Below are 17,323 nucleotides of genomic sequence, written 5' to 3' on the forward strand. Positions count from 1 at the left end.
CACATTTAGAAAGTTCTCCAGTGCTTTACATTTTTGACTGAATTTTTTTCATCTGATACTATCCACAAGACAATTTTTATGCCTACATAAGTTATTTTTTATTATAGTTTATACCAAAGGAAGCCTTTCTCCTCAGTCACCTAGTTACAAAATGGTGGAATCATGCAAAGATACGCAAAGTGATTCCTTCAGACTCAGCCTGCTGGGTGGCATCTTGTTAATGCCCACCAGGAAATACAAACAAGCATGTACTAATGAGCCCAAAGAGGCAACAGGTACATCCTACACAAAACAACATTACACTAAGCTTTCCCTAAAACTTCAATTACCACCTTGCTACTGCTTAAAATTAGAGAAAGACAATGATAGGATGACTGCTAGTTTAGACAGCAACGAAGTGGGTGGCTGTGTGGTGTTAAGAAAGATTTTTCAGAAACAGAACAGCCTAGGTATGCACAAGCTAGATGAAAAATTCTCTAGGAGATACCACTGATCCTACAAATTACATGAATTGCCTTGTGTTCCACAACATGAGAAGAAAGGTGCCCATGTGGAATGGAAGAGTCCAAGGTTTCAGATAATGTTCAAGTAAGACTCCCAGTGCTCCAGTTTTAGTGCTCTCAGAGGCACTGGGCAAAAAGCCAGAATGGACTGGTCTTGAAATGGGTTCTTAAGACATTGGCAGCTTTCTTGTGTCTATTCAAAAAAAGCTCCAAGAAACTGGATTTCAAAAACCTGGCATGTTATCAAAGCATATATGGACCTTAATGCCTGGAAACCACACTGTGAGGATGTGTCTGGGGAAAGATGCCAAAGGAGTTGTGAACTGGATCGTAATGCTCTATCTCACCCAAAAGAGCAGTCATGACTCAGTGACAGGATCTGCTCCACGCGCACCACAGCATGAGCACTGATGGAGCTGCCAGAGTAGCTTGCATTATGGAGACAAATACAGCTATTACAACTGCATAAAGCTATTTGTCAGAGTGGTACTGACATACCAGTTGTGCTCAGAAAGGACAATTTCAACATCCCTATGTGAGAAGGTTTGAAATGGATTGGTATGTACATATCAGGAACACTTACTGTTAAACAAACATTTTGTTTTACATGTCTGGATTTGCACATGTGATTACCCTACCTCTTTCATAATTTTGATGGCTTCTACTCGATGTTGAGGTGGTGGGTAAAGCAATATTCGGTGATACAGAGACTGTAGCACAGGCTTCATGGATTCCACTGACCCCACCAGTCGAACCAGTTCTGCTGCAATATAATATATGGTCCGTGCAACGGGCCCACTAAGGGCAGGTGCCGTGGAAGAACAACCTGAACCCCGGCCATGATCAGAGATCCCTGAGGAAGGTGAATCAGCCTCAAGGCAGATGCTACTGTGGGCAGAGGTGATAGTTTTGTCATGGATTGGATTTCCCAGGATTACTATTAGGGCTGGACACAGTTGCTTCCTGAGAAAGAGAAAAGCAGCAGATGGTAACTGGAAAAAAATACTCTCACAAGAACAGATTGAAAATAGCCCATGGCTAAATGAGATACACACTCTTGTTTTAATGATCAGTCAAACAGCAGTGGTTAGATAGAAAAACAAATTATGCCAGACTTTTTTCATCTCCCAAGCATCAGCATGCTAGTCCATATGGAAATACCTCTGTGTGCTGTAGAAACATGGTACTGATTTTGCAAGTTCATGTTGCTGCACACTGCTGTCCCTTTGCAGGATAGTATGCCTGCCTCTTTCACTGGCTGCAGCCTATCACAAGGCAGAAATTCTAGGCTTCTGCTGCTAAGTGTCTCTTTTTCAGTCCAACTTGGGAGCTTTAAAAAAACCTGACTAAACAAGAACTAATCTATGTTAACTAGAAGGCTGAATGTTCCATCACTGAGCTGCACATGCATTTATTTTAGCACCCTTAGTTGTGAGCTTGTTTGGCTGTCTTTTGAGAACATAATTAAAGCTGTCTACAATAACTCAAAGTGCGCATTATACCACTCATATGCCACTACACAGTAAATACCCATCCTTCCTTCAACTGTCTTTCTGCATGAGCACTCATGTTAAGTGATTCAACACGAGCAGATCACTCTTCTGTGGAACAAAAGCCAGCTCAGCACTTTGCTCCATTAGACGTTATTTCAGCTTTGCACTCACACACTTGACATTTTACTTCAGTCTGCAAGACCTTAAATTAAGAAGCCAAGGGCTGCCTGAGAATGAGTCCCAAATCTGGTTTTCACCCACGTCTCAGGGGTTCAAACGAGTGCCTAGAGCAAGCACCCAATTACAAGTAACAATTCATAAAATACATCCTCATAGGTAAGTACATTTTATTTTCTCAAGATTTTTTGCAGTCCTGAATTTTCATTGCTTCTCTTAACAAGATTGTTGAAACAGCTCAGCTTTCTCAAGTCACAGAAGGAAAAACAGCTTTTAATAGGACATCAGATAATGACTTTGAATCTGTTTATTCCATTTATTTCTCCAATCAAGTACATTTCAAAACATATCAATTCACTGCTTAAGAAACATGCCTGTCTCAAAGCAGGCATAATCACAGGTTGCAACAGCAATATATTCCCCACACATCTTAGTCTTATCAAAGTGTTTCTGTATCAAACTATGGAGAATGCTGTCAGAACACAGAGCTAAATCTTCTCTATCTGCTCCCTTCTTTATCTTCTGTTGAGAACTGACTAAAAAGTGCCAGTCAGAGTGAAACCTGTGTGCATGTAGGCAACAGCTCTTTAAAGAACAATGACAGCTACCAGTTTGGATCACAACTTCACTAGACAGGTAATGTATTAGTGTGTACAAAATGTTCAAAATCATGTTTGCAGTTTAAACTGTTTCACATCTTCCTAGTGTTTTGGGGTTTTTTTCCCCCCACTTAAGCAGGTAGCTGAAGCATGCATATTCATTCTTTGGCAGCAGTGCAGGTTAAAAAGTCCCACCCCTGATGGCTTGCCCTCATGGTACACAGTTACAGACACAAACACCTGTACATTTGCAGCATAAACAGGATCATCAAAATGATGTAAATTAAAAATAAAATAGCAAGTGCTTTCTTTTAACTGAGATCATTTCAGTGACCTTGCTTATAGGATAGCCCCACAATCTGTCACAAAAGGGTTGGGTGAAATTCGAAGGCAGAAACCTCTGAAATGACTCTGCCATGAGAGAGGGAGTTCTGCTCTTATGTTAGAGCTCCAAGAGGCCTCAGCACTGAGTCCTTGTGCAACACTGCCAAGTGTTACCAGTCTAAAGACCTCCCAGTCTTGCAGCCACTGATGTTCCTGGGACAGCAGGGGGAGTTATGGGTGCCTCTACATGTTGTATCCTTAGAATTGGGACCAAGGCACACACTTGAGTTTCAAAAATCACAGGGTAAAAGCACAAGAAACACATTAACAGTCACATATATCTCTCCTTAATACAATCACCTGACTAGGTCACAAGATGGGCACAGACTGCAAGGAACTGCATATTACTTACATTCTTGCTTTATTACTGTAACTCAATTATCCACAGGCAATAAAAATCCCACTATTTCAATCACAAGGAAAGAAGGATTACTTCAGGTGCTTTGAGGTGATGGTATCAAACAATTTAGAGGTAGATATGAAAACCAAAGGTATCAAGCTTTTCTGGTGAAGTGTATTAAAAAGGAGAACTTCTTGATAAAATAGAAGCACCATTAAGACTATTTAGCCTCAACACTTATACAACGATGCAGGTCATAATAAGGATTTTTGGTCACCAGCACATATTTGACATTAATTTTGCTTACCTTCCTATATTATTGTATCAGAACATGAAGAATCTCAACAGTACCCTCCTATGAAAAGCAGAGCATCTCTATGTTTAATGCCACACACAAATCCAAACTATTGCAGAAAGCATAAGAGATTTTCTGCTCTGGCTAAATCCATTAGACTTCATTACAGTGATAATTCACCACCGGGATTTAATGTGGTAGCTGAGCAGGCGGTCCTAACCAATTTTATATGAGGCACAGAAAGAACTGATAGTAGGTTAATGTTGGAACCCTGGGTTTAGAGAATTTAGGTTTCTGGGATATAACAATATATATATGTATAACAATATGGAGGATTTTGGGTGGGGATTTGTTCTCCTTCTTTTCTCCTTCTTCTTCACAAATCTGGGTGTTCTGGTATTGGGTCAAAAAACCCGCAATGCGGATCATGAATAGTTAGTTATTGGATTATAAGTAAAAACAAATTAGTTGGCATTTCATAATTGTGTGATTGGGACCTTAAAAGACCTTGGAAGTTAGAGCCATTTTCCACCTTGTTAACTAAGAGGCACATCCCGTGCAGCTGTGCTACAGATAAGAAGATAATAAACATCTAAGTCCGAAGAACAACGTAGCATCTCTGCCTTTTAATCCAAACTCTTAGTAAAAGAACTTGCAAAACAAAGGCAAAGAAGAAAAGAAACGAAAACGGAGAAAATTAATAGGTTAACAGCAAGGTCTGCTCACACCTGGAGACTTTTTACTGGTTTGTTTGCATGGCTGGTGGGAGCAGGTCCTTTTACATTACAAACTGAGTATTTGCGTTAGTCTTCAGATGTACTCACCATATTAGATCAGTGAATCCTTTGTGCTGGTGCATGCTGGGGGAGGAGCTGTTTAGCATGGAGAGGATGCACTCCAAGTAAAGAAGCTGAAGTTGACGATTGTCACTGGCAAAGAAAAGATGCCATTCACATCATATTAAAACAAAGACTATTTAATTTTCTAAAACAACCACTTTAGTTCACTTGAAAATTATACTGTAATTTACAGCAGTGATTTATTTTGCTTCTCTCTATCAATTTACAATGGTGTGATCACCTGCATCATCCCATTTACCTTGTACTGACCACATGCCAATGATCTACTACTACCAAAAAAAAAAGTGAAAAAAGAGGAAGAATAAAACCCAAATAATTACTCAAATTCAATCTAAAACCTTGGGAAGGAAGCCTCAAACAGAGGAAGAGGAGACAACTGAAGATTTTGGACTATTGGGTAGTTTCTTCAGGCAATCTGAAGCATGTTTAGGCTACTCTCTTCTGGTTATTTTATTTTTTTTTTCATGGTGGTGGCCACAATGGTCAAAAGTCAATGCCTACAGGCATGATAACACGATAACATGGCTTTCAGGGCCTTGCCAGTTACTCTGTCAGAACCATAAACTCAAAGAAAGCCTCATGAGAAATAATATTAAAGAACCTGTGGACACCTGGAACTGATATACTTGTAACATGCACTTTGCCTGTGCCTACTCTTAACATTAACTGCAGGATCCAGAAGACAAGCAAGGCTGAGGTCTGCCTTATGAAAGGAGCATTCCATGGCAACTGCACCCACAGTCTGGTTTGCACTTCTGAGAAAACTAGGATTTAATAACTCTCTTCTGGTCAGAGATGAGAGCTGGAGGAATGCATTTTCTGATACATGATTGTAGGTCAAGGAAGCTGTAAAGAATGGATTTATCTTAACTGAAATTAAGGAGTAAGAAATACCTGGTTTTCTATCACAGCCTGAGTTCCTTTTGTTCACATATATGAATTTTCTTCCAAGTAGAGCAGTATCTGTTTCACAAGCCATGCAGAAAACACTAAATCCTGAGGCTCAAAGCTAGATTTATAACTCTGTGCTATGGAAGGTTGAAAACTGCTGGCTTCTCATATATTTTAAAGGTGATAAATTTTTCCTCACAACAGTCCATGCCTATCTGGAAAGGCACAGGCACTCCAGGTACAGATGCCTTTTTTGCCAACAGCTTTTCTTACAATGTGTCTTCATGCAGATGATCATCATCTTGCAGTTGACACTTGCATGGGCATGCACAGGGCATCCCTGCACTCTTGATTTTATTCTCCCAGATGCTGACACTGATTAAATAATGCTAAGAAAGGCACTCCTCTGTAATTTTGCTGTTATTAGGGACACTCATGGGAAGAAAGTCTGTAGAACTGCACACAGATGCCTGTGCTATCTTCGCCTCTGGTAGCTTCTGAAAATTGTAGAGCATATAACACACTGTCCATAACAACCACATTTTAAAAGTTAAGATCGTGCATTTTCAAGTAGGTAGAGTGTATGATATTCCTAAATTGGAAGAATTATTTGATAATACAAATTACTTCAATTGGATAAATGCTTGCCTAAGAAGGACAGATTTATTAATTCTAAATATAGTTTCTGTTAGGTCTTTCCATGGCTCTTGTACTTGTTATTCTCTCTATGATGGCTATTCCAGCCAGAAAAGAAAACTTCTCCTTGGATTAGTATTTTGCTGCTGTATGGAAGTTAGCGACAGATTAGATTTGCTGGAAGCTCTTTAAAGCTGAACAGTGCACAAAGAAGGCAAATTAGCTCCTCAATTCAAGCGAGGATTAAATTAATGCATCATGAACAATACTTTCTGTAGTAAACACTTCATTGAAGCACAGCTTTGATCCATAATTCCAGAACTACAACAGTACAATCACATGCATCAGTGAAACTCTCAATCTCCAGGTAATAAATTGAAACTATAAATTTAAATAACTCACTTTATGACAGCCTGGAGCTTCTCACAGAGCACACTGAGGACAGATACAACATCATCACAAAGAGACTCAGCTGAAGTACCTCCAAAAAGGACAAAGATCAGAAGCATTACATATGAGCAGCTGGATTACAACCTTAATGGCATCAGAGCTGGTCAGAGCTTCTAAACAAGGGCCAGGGCTACCAAAATTCATAGAGAAGATGCAGTAGGAAAGTCCTAGATTGGAAAGTGATCGCCACAAAATGCAAAAGCAGCAGTATTAACTCCGGAGAGAGCATTAATTGCTTACATGCATTTACAGAAGGTTAGCTGAAATCAAATTCAGATAATAAAATAAGTATACAATTAAATAATAAAAAAGATAGGCCCCAGTATTTCTACACGGCAGCCAATTTCTGTATCTCTCCCTGCAGCTTCTCTCTCTTACACAACTTCTAATGTCTGACCATGTTCTGATCTTATAAAAGAATGCTTGTGCTCTTCAAAGATTTTAGTCTTCATTCACACAAGTTCTCCTACAGAAATCCTCTGTGAAGGTCAAAAGCAGGGACTATCTTTTCTCACTAGAAGATGTTGAAAGTAAAGCTACAATGGGAATAGAAGAACATTCTCTTGTAAAAGAATCACCTGGCAAGTGTAAACACACCTTCAATAGTGATGCGCTTTCAAAAGTAGTCATTATATAATCATATAATATAATATATGACTGAAATAAAATAATCATTTTCAGATTCCACATCTTACTCTGTGAATCTATTTCATTTCAGGAAGTAAAGGCACTTACTAAAATTTTTTCCAGACCACTGGAACTCCTTAATTACAGAAGTTAGCACCTTGAAACAAAAATTTATTACTATGTTGAGTACAATGCTGTTACCATGGTCCAAATGAAGACACAACTGAAAATATCAGGAGCTAACAGGACTGTCTCAGCTCCTACCACAGGGAACAGAGAGAACACCAAACTATGGAGAAGTTATGAAACCCTAAGGGTGCAACTCCCATGACATCAAACAGCACTGTGTTGATAAAAGGAAAGTTAAGAATAAAAAAGTTGGATTGGAAGGAGTCACTAAAAAAGTATTACCTTGACTCTTGAATTTCTGCAAGGTGTCAGGGTTTTCAGCTGTCTGTCGAGGAAAGACAAAGGTGGTGTAATTGGTGCAAGGAGCAGAAGAATACTATAGAAGCAATAACTTAACAGCAGAACTTTCTTAAATTCATGTCCTCTATCTATTTCGGGTTTTTTGTTTGCTAGGGTTTTTAAGTGAAGCTTTTGCAAAACATTTTAAAAAATTCCTTAAGATCTGATTTAACAGTCATTTAGATTTAAGGAAATTGCATCTCAATGATGTTGAAAGCTTTGTAAGTCCTTAAGGGATTTCCTACACCTAAAACAACTCAGTAATAATTAGGCATGTAAATTGCATTGAAAATAACTGAGAGGAAAGCATAGTTTAGACTTCACAAACTACTTAGAAACCAAAATCAATGGAGTATTACAGAGTTTAGAACACTGACAATGCTAATGTTACAGTATCAACAGAATTAATGGCAGTCAGGAAATGGAAATGATCTCTTATATCGTTTGGTTCAGCTGCGGTATGGGATTCTTCCTACCAGTGCACAACAGGGTCAAGCCAAGTTCTTCTCTCAAGCATCAGTAACAAACTGCCAGGAACTACATGCAGCTCTCATACCCTTTTACCTACTCCTCAGCTAAGAAAAGAACTAACAAAATTGAATTTGCAGACCCAAACTGGTTTTGTTTGTTTGAGGGTTTTTTTGGGTAAATGCTTTGGCTAGTAAAATGAACCTACTTAGCACAAACAGAAGACAAGTTTACTTAAACTGATTAATTCTTTTTGCCATTGCTCAGCAGGATAAAAGCAATCTAGTCTACTAATCCAAAATAGACGTGATCATCTTAACCCAAAGCAGATATAAGGAAAAGAAATCTGTGCAACTACAGTCCTTAAAATTTCCTAATAAATAGAAACTGGCTTTTACAAATAGTACTTTTTTGACAATATGATATTATACAAAGCAGTACAAACAAATGTAAGAAGCCAATGTAATTCCACATTTACCCAGAACATTTACAGTTTTGCTGAAAATGTGCTTGGATGTCATTCAAACAGCTCTTATGGATTTTAATAATGAAATAAATAATTTTTTTTTTGCTAACAAAGAAAAAAAGAATTTTATTAACTTAAAATTATCTTCTATTAAAAAAGTGGAAGAAAAACTTCAATTACACTTTCCTTAATTGAGAATCTGCTCTTGTTACATAAATATTTGTCATGCAAAAACTTTTGGCAGAAGGATTTCAATAAACGTTAGAAAAACAAGCAAACAAAATAAAAGAATGGAAAAGGCTGAGGCAGCCTGACATCAGAACAAAGTCTGTTTTGGATAATGGAAGGAAAAAAAAACCAAACCAACCAGCTAGAGCTGACAATGTGAGAGCTCTGAGGCAGGCATAATCAGAGCACAAAAAAGCTTTTAAACAGGATTAATTGAGGAAGTGTCAAATAAAAGCCATAAGGCATTCAGAGAAACAAAACGGTACGCAGCCATGGACATGGAACCATTTGTTGATGCCAGAAGGCTCACCATGTTTTCCTGCTTTTGTCGTAACTGTAAAGTCAAGTCACTCAACATTTGGCTGAGGGTTGCCCGCACAGCGGTGTTAATGCTCCGCTGGTGACAGCTAGATACATATGTCTCAATGCAAACCTGATGAGGAAACAAGACAGCAGTACAAAGAGATGAACTGTCACTTGCCAGGAACACATTTTAGGAGGATACCAAGGTCTCTTGCATGCAGAGAGTCAGCCTTCCATACTATTTCTCATTGCTTTATTAGCGCATTAGAAGTCTTCAGCAGTATGGAAACCAAGTAAGCAGCATCTAGAAGCAGCCTGCAATTCATCAGTCTCACAGCTGCAGAAATGGTGGGGCAAAACCAGCAAAGTCTCCTGTCAAACCCAAGTGATTTTGGTACTTGCCTTGCTCTGTACAGAATTCATTAAATGCTGCTTTGATTGTTCATTTCTTGATACTTACTGTAACTACCCCTCTGCAAGTCTATGTCTGCAATGTTAAATACCTTCCAATTCTTCAAGCATGTGGCTTCTGATGTACAGGTATTTGCCACTTTTTCTGTGGTAATTATTACATACTGTAACACATCTGAAAGCCTTTGAAGGCCTTTCTTAACACAGAAAATACAATAGCACTTTACCATAAATAACACAAACAATTGCCTTTTAATAACTGGCAATCCAGCAGAGGGCTCCTCTGCTCAGAGATCCCATGGGAGCCAAGGTAGCAGTAGAAGAACACTGATGGATCATCCCAACTCCATGCCCAGCTGGTGGCAGTTTTCTGTCAATGTGCTGTGCCCGGAGAGGTGCTTGACCTTTGCCCCAGCACAAATGGCTGCCAAAGTGTTACACAGCTAGGATCCTGTGGACAGCACACTGAAAAGCGCAGGTTCTATCCTTCATCAGATACTTCATGGGAGGTGTTGGGTCTCTGTAACTGGAGCAAACAGTTTAAGCACACTGCACAGTAACTACTAAGTAGATAAACGTCTTGATGGAGCTGAGTGGGTTTGTGACAGAACTGTACAATACAGTCTTTTAGAGGAAGCAGTTTTGGTCCTTTGTCCTACACTAAGCTTTATCGTTCACTATGACCACAAGAAGAATTCCCAAAATCCAAACCAAGCAACCAACCAAAAAAGAAAAAAAAAAACTAAACAATTGCTCACATACTTTTATATTTTTCAGTTTTAGTGGTTTCATTCTGCCACTGTTTAGATATATAGCTAGCAAGAACTGTAAATATAAATTGAACTAGCTTTGAAAAAATTATTAAAAATATAAATTATTAAAAATATAAATATACAGTATAAATTATATGCATCGGAAGTATACATAAATGCACCTGGTGTACATTTTTGAATGAGAAGGGTATTATATGATGTAAAGTCATTTTTATAGTTCCCTAATGAGGATGAGTTTTTAAGAGGGAAAAATTAAAGTGATCTGATTACACAGTCTAATCAATACGGCCATGGGCACACAAACAAGACTCTTGATTCTTTCTAACTGCCACTGAAATGAAACCAAGCTATCAATCAGTCAGTGATGCAGATGTTCTTGTAAGCTGGTCTGGACCAACTCTGCCTGTCATTCACCTATCACTTGAACTCCAGCGGACAAATAACCCTAAAAGCCTGCTAACCACATACAGCCCTTCACAGAGGCCAAACCATTCCAGTGGAGATCATTCTTTTTGAGCGGTAAGCCTTTTTCTAGAGTACCTGAATTAATTAATGGAATACCATTCTTAGAGGTAGGCTGACTTTCTGGAAAGAGCATGGTTGGTACCTCCTTATTCTCTCCCCTCCGCATGCGAGCTAATAAGCAACAGTACTGTCCACTTGAGTTCCAATCTTACAGAAGGCCTGTGTTCTAAATGGCTGGGCAAGGTACCTTTTGAAAAGCCACTGATGAAGAAGCAGCAGTAAAAATGCGAGAGCTCAGGGCTCCAAAGAGGTGTGCAATGGACATTTTGATCATTTCATGCATTCGGGGACTTCCAGCTCTATGGCATGCAAAACACAACTAAGAGCAAAACACAGAAGGGTTAGCTAATGAAACACAACAGAGTCAATCAAAATAAACCTCCAAAAGACACACTGGAGCAACAAACACACACATAAAAACAAGCAACAGCATCAACTAAATTTTCTTGCAAGTGTCTAGGCAAGCATGGGAAGGTGCACAGGGGAAGATTTAGTCTATTTTTAATACTGTTAATCTATTTTCAATACTATTATTAATTAATTTTCAATACTATTAATAAATACTTAGGCCACAAGTTATAGTACTCTTCATGTTGGATGCTTCCTTAATTTGAAGCTGATAAGGTTCAGAAAGATTTGGAGTGCCACTGTTTTGTACACATGAATTGCAAATGCTCAGGCAGTGCAAAATAGCCAGACTGTAGCTTTGTTTGTCAGAGATAGTCCTCAGAGAGTTCTACCAGTAACAAAGGCAGCACCTTTCCAATCCTGGAAAGTGGAGTGGCTCTACTTGCTACAGAGTGCAGGGTAGGAAAAGTAAGGGACCAACATGGAAAGAAATGTTAAATAGCATGGGCACTGGAACAGAAAGTTCCTCTCTGCCACCTGTCCCTTAAAGCAAGTCAGAAGGTTAACCAAATGCTGAACTGAGAAATTATTTTCTGTTTCCTACTGCTTATACATTGGAAGATTCAGATACAAAGGCATAGTGATTCCAGCTGTTAAAGTCTTTGCCTTACCTAAAGCCGGGGCAGGAGGAACCTGGGGAAGCATGTACATGCCTGGTAGGATTTGCTATTTAGGAAGACCTAGGAATTCTCTAAGGCCTAGTATTTTCTCAAGAAGTGTGGAGAAAATAACTGTACCCCCAAACACTCCAAACAGAAGCAAGCACACTCAATATTACTGCTTGTAATACTGGGTATGTACCAAAATACCAAAAAATGAGAAGGAACACGTCTCTAAATGTCTACAGACACTTGGGAGTGTAGGACATGTAAATAATATTTACATTCCTTCATGGACACTGCTTTCACTGACGGAAATGAGTTTTGTTTGCCTTGCCGGCACATCTCATCATGCATTAGAGTCTTGCTCACCATAAAAGACAAGAACTCTCATTGTCCTAATTTGTATCAGTATACTAGCAAAGTTTTTTAAAACCAGGTTAGTCTTCTGAGAATGAAAATGAAGTGCAACTACCAAGAACAGCAGTTTCACATCAATCTGTGAAAGACAACTACAATTTTTCAGAATGCTTTTGATGAATAACAACCCTGCTGTTTAGAGAGAGAATAGAAAATATTATTTCTGATTATTTCTACAGTTTATAGCATACAGACCATGACTGATTGACCATTTCCCCCAGTCTTAGGTAATGCTCTTAAAGATTGAAAGCTGAAGGGTTTAGAGTCATCAAATGCTTTTGCCAGCAAGTACTTTGTTTAATCTAGAGGTCTTTACCTACAGCAAAGAGATGCACTAAGCTGAATTCATCAGCTTTTGCCTCGCATGTTAGGAAGTCTGTGAGAATATGTGAGAAAAACTGCAGTAGGGGAAATTATCTGTATTTTTTTCAGTGTGCAACACTGACATAAAGAGGGTTTAGTAGAAATCCAAAAATTGTGGCTTGCTTTAAGTAGCAATTCAGTTCATCCTTGCTGCAGCATCTACAGATGGGGCTTACGAAGACCTCCAAAAATAGCCCACACCTTATGGTCTCACCTAGCACAAGAGAAACCAAAATCTAAGCTGTGCTAATCTAGAATGATTACTATATTTTTTTTATCCTGTATATGTTATATACATGAACTATTTATGTTGTATCCTTGCCTGTTAAAACTCATTTTTTACAAAATGGAGGTAGTTTTCTTTGGTTCCCTGTTATCCCTACAACTCCTTTCTCAGCTTCCAATAAGATAACACAAGGTCAGTTTTATTCTTAAACTCAGAAAATACTGTAACTTCCAGCTAAAGTAAGCTATTTTCACATGGGATGTTGTTTTTTTTTACAAAAACCCCCATGCCAAATACCAAAAAAATGAGAAGGCACACATCTCTAAATGTCTACAGACACTTGAGAGTGTAGGACATGTAAATAATATTTACATTCCTTCACAGACACTAGCTCTGCCCATACCATAATAACAATGTAATTTTATAATAGATTCTGCACACAGCAGTGTGCGTTGCACAGGAGGATTAAGTGTTCCTGTGCATCTTCTCTAACCTGAACAAACAGTCCCATGGCTGGCAACAGAGTGTATTAAAAATATCACCCACCTAAAAAAGGCTCACTTAATATGCCTGCAGGTATGTTTTTCTACAACCAAAGCTCCCTTACAATTTAATTCATACTAAAATCTAATGGACTAGAGGGAATAGAGTGACTAATAGCCTAATGGATGTAGAAGCATAATAAATGTTTTACTTGGATGTGTCAGGAAAGAGATACACACAAGGAACATTGAGGAACTTGTGCTAACATGGCACACTATGGCTTACACGCTTCTCTTGAGGACACTTCATTAGTGTTAGACTTGCAACCAGTAAGAAATCAGCACAGTGCTGTTTTATAAAGAACTCAAGAGAACCTTTCTACTGCAAAAAAGCAAAATAAAGTAAATATGAGGAGTAGTAAATGTGTAATGCTGTAATATACAATTATCAGTCAGCTTCCAAGAGTGCCTTCCCATGCAAGCCCAAACCCGCCCAACTTGCAACTATTTCTTAACAACAGACATTAGGTAATATCAGTCCTAAAGACAGTAGATGTTTTTCAGACTAGCTCAGTTTCAGGTTACATATGGAAGACACACTCTAGGTAGCGGGGAAAGGTTAAGTGACACAAGCTGTGGTATAACAGAAGCACTTACCTCAGCAATCTTCAACACCGAACTCCCATTCAGCTCAAAGGTGGAGGTATATGTTATACAGAGCAAGACCTTGCATCAAAAGAGAGGAAATGAAAAAAATTAAGTTTCAATCATTATTGAGTCTTTTTCCCACCCATGTGCTTCTAGCCACATCTCCTTCCAATTCTTAGAACAGCATCAGAAGCTTCTTAGCACCGTGTGTTACTGGGATAGAGGAGATCCTCCTGAGAAGCCACATCTGTTGGCCCTAGAGGCACCACCCAATGGATTACTTATTGCTGTCTCCTACATATGACCACCAAAAGCAAGACCATCCAGTGATCAACTCTGGCCTTGGACCCCTATTCATATTTTAGCCACAAGCTTTGCATGATTTATAATCAGTCCTTGCATTCATTTCTATCAATATAACAAAAGAGGAAGGAAAAATGCATACAATGCAAGTTATTACTTAAGTGGCACAGATAGGTAAGTATTATGTGAAACAAGCCATTAATTACTGCATGACACTAGGATTTCCGAGCATAGGATATTTCCAGTAAGTGTATTACAGTCACTTGATAATGAGTAAAAACCAATCCATAAACCCCAGTCCATGAAGGGAGGCTTGTCCTGTCCTGAATTCAGCAGGAGAAATAAGAAACTAAAAGCCCAATTCAACCCAATTGAGTTGATAAAAGTCCATTTGAAGAGAAGGGGAGTGACAATGTGATGTGAACCACCAGGGCAAATGGATGAGTGGGGCAATGCGGTGAGAGGAACTGTGGTGCGATGCCTTTCATGTCTGGAGATGTCCTCCCTCCCTCCTGTCTTCCTTTCCAATCTCTCCTGCCTCACAGAAGACAGAGTCTCAGCTACTGCTTTCTGTCCTTCAAAGCATAAAATCCTCCAGTACCAGAATTTATGTTTTGCTTGGTCTGAAATAGTATGAGTTTCTTGGGATAAGTGTACCAGCAATCACAATTGCAAATATCAATCACATTAACACTTATGTATTGGTCCCCACAACTTCTCAGCCCTACTCAGAACTACCGTTCTCTGCTTCACAAGGAAATCCGGGCCATCAGATAAGTCAACATTACTGGGTGTTAACTAGAAGCAAAGTACAGAAGAGTCTGTCCACAGGTGAGTGTGACATCTTCCTGAAGGAGGACATAAATAAACTGTTTTGCATTTTGAGATTCACACTGAAAAGTTTCTATACACTGAAATGCACTGCACCTTTACCAATGTTTTTCTCAGCAGAAAAACTGTATTTCACTACAGGATGTCACACCTTACTCCAAGGCTGTAGGGTTTTCTGTTTGTTTGCTTTTTTTTTAATAAATAAAATACCAATCAGAAGCCTGATCTGTTCTTACAGAAGATGATATTACTACAAAACGTGTTCCAAGTAAACCATTGTGTAATGGCAATTTTACAGTTTTCTGTACATATTATCTTGCCTTGACTCTCAGTCCTTCATAAATAGAGGTTGAACAATGTGGATAAATACTAGAGGAAGTGACAACAAAAAAGGGCACGCTACTCTTATGAATTAAATAGTCCTGCACTAGAAACTCTTTTTTAGACATTTAGCATTTATCTTTAGAGCAAAGCAACGTTTCTGAGCCAAGTTCCTTCTTCATGGTTTCTCTTTTCTTCGAAATGGACAAAATGGATTTTCTTATCTTAAAAGTGTTACACAGCCCAGCTCAGTATTACAAGGAGATATACGAGCTACAGAGCACTTGAACTTGCCAGAGAAAGCAATCTAATTCTAACCGCAAATGATTAAGAATGCTGTACTTTGTATTTCTTGATAGGAACTCCACAAATTTCTCTGCAATCCATAACATTTACTGGTACATGCACAAGTGCCAGTGAAAGTGAACTGTGGTACCTCTCTTCCTGTCCACAGAGCAAATTCTACAGAACAACAGGAAAGTAAAAAGTCAATTATAAAAACTCTCAATAATCTCATTTGGCTAATAAGTACGTAAGCTTTAAGGGCTGATATTTCCATCTGCTGCTCAGTCCATATGTGCAAAATTTAAAACTTTGAAGTTAAACAATTTTATTGAGCACTAACTGGATTCTAAACTGGCCAGCCTCACAGTCAGCTGTTGGGCCTCACTTTCTCAACTATTAATTACCCTGAAATTTTATTGACATTTCTAATAGCTGTGAGAGCTCAGCAACCAGCTAAAAATATATATTCAGTACTTAAGGAAAAACTGATTTGTACTGTCCAGACACTGCTGGGTTAAACACAGGTGTAGAACACAGTTCCTAAACACAGAGACAGACAACTGTTACCTCCTACTGACAAATCTCTTCTTACCACGCTAAGAGCTGCGATGGACATCCATGACTAATCCTATTCAGTAGTTTGTGTGTCCTGATTTTCCCTTCTTGTAAAACCTTATTTACTTCATGTGATTTTCTGCTCTCTTGTCCCATCTTGGCTTTGTAGGATGTGTTACTATCTAATGCTTTCTACAGATCAAAACCCAGATGCCAATACACTACAATGCATGGAAGGACACGCCAGTTCAGGCATTCTTTTAAGTCTTTGCTCTTCAAAATATCTTTCTTCCCCTCTTTTTTTTTTTTTTTAAATTTCCCTCTTTTATAGAGCTGAACTGTGAAAACTTAGTGCATATATATACATGTGCATATATATACTCCTTTCTGTCACAAATGCCAAAAAACCTGCATGTAACGTGAATGACAGAAACATCAGAGATCAAGTTCAGTAAGGAAGTGATGATCAAAACCTTGCTATGAAGCAATAGAGAATTTCAGCAGAAGACTGCTAAGTTTTGACTGCTACTGTTTGTAAAAAAAAAAGATCTGGGAACCCACTAGCTAGAGAAAGGGCATACGATCTGATGCAGTCAAATGACAGAAGCACAAGTTATCGGCCAGTATATTCTTGCCTTACTCCACTGCTCCACCTTCCCTCACAAATCATTTGTATGTTCTGAAACACCATCTCTGACCAATACACAAGACTACCCTCAGCTATGATTTCCATCAGCGCTGCTATAGGGCTCATTTAGAGTCTTGGGAATGATCCAAACACTTAACTTGCATGTTTTCCCATTTATGTGGAACAAACAGGAAGACAGCAGGCTCCTCTTTTAAATTACTGGATGAAAAATGGGATCAAAACCAACCAAACAAAACCAAACTTAATCATTCAGATCCACTGAAAACACTGAGTCTCCAGACAGGATATCCCCATAGGCTGCTTAACTACTCATGACACTAACTCAAACAATCTGTA

At 38.7% G+C, this 17,323-nt stretch overlaps 1 protein-coding gene across 8 annotated transcripts in view; it reads right to left on the reverse strand.

Moving 5' to 3' along the window:
- Positions 1-17,323, reverse strand: part of ARFGEF3 (ARFGEF family member 3) — a 90,728-nt gene that overhangs the window by 42,929 nt on the left and 30,476 nt on the right. For 4 of the 8 annotated variants that reach the window (XM_032102045.1, XM_032102044.1, XM_032102046.1 and 1 more), the window contains exons 5-11: positions 14,053-14,121; positions 11,085-11,216; positions 9,196-9,318; positions 7,667-7,709; positions 6,581-6,659; positions 4,616-4,720; positions 1,142-1,466 (exon numbers count right to left, since the gene is read on the reverse strand). In XM_032102045.1, the coding sequence (XP_031957936.1) occupies positions 1,142-1,466; positions 4,616-4,720; positions 6,581-6,659; positions 7,667-7,709; positions 9,196-9,318; positions 11,085-11,216; positions 14,053-14,121 (876 nt within the window). The remainder of the gene's footprint in view (positions 1-1,141; positions 1,467-4,615; positions 4,721-6,580; positions 6,660-7,666; positions 7,710-9,195; positions 9,319-11,084; positions 11,217-14,052; positions 14,122-17,323) is intronic. The other 4 variants (XM_032102049.1, XM_032102048.1, XM_032102047.1 and 1 more) reach the window with 3 other exon arrangements.

This window comes from Corvus moneduloides, chromosome 3, assembly GCF_009650955.1.
Source record: "Corvus moneduloides isolate bCorMon1 chromosome 3, bCorMon1.pri, whole genome shotgun sequence".
NCBI lineage: Eukaryota > Metazoa > Chordata > Aves > Passeriformes > Corvidae > Corvus > Corvus moneduloides.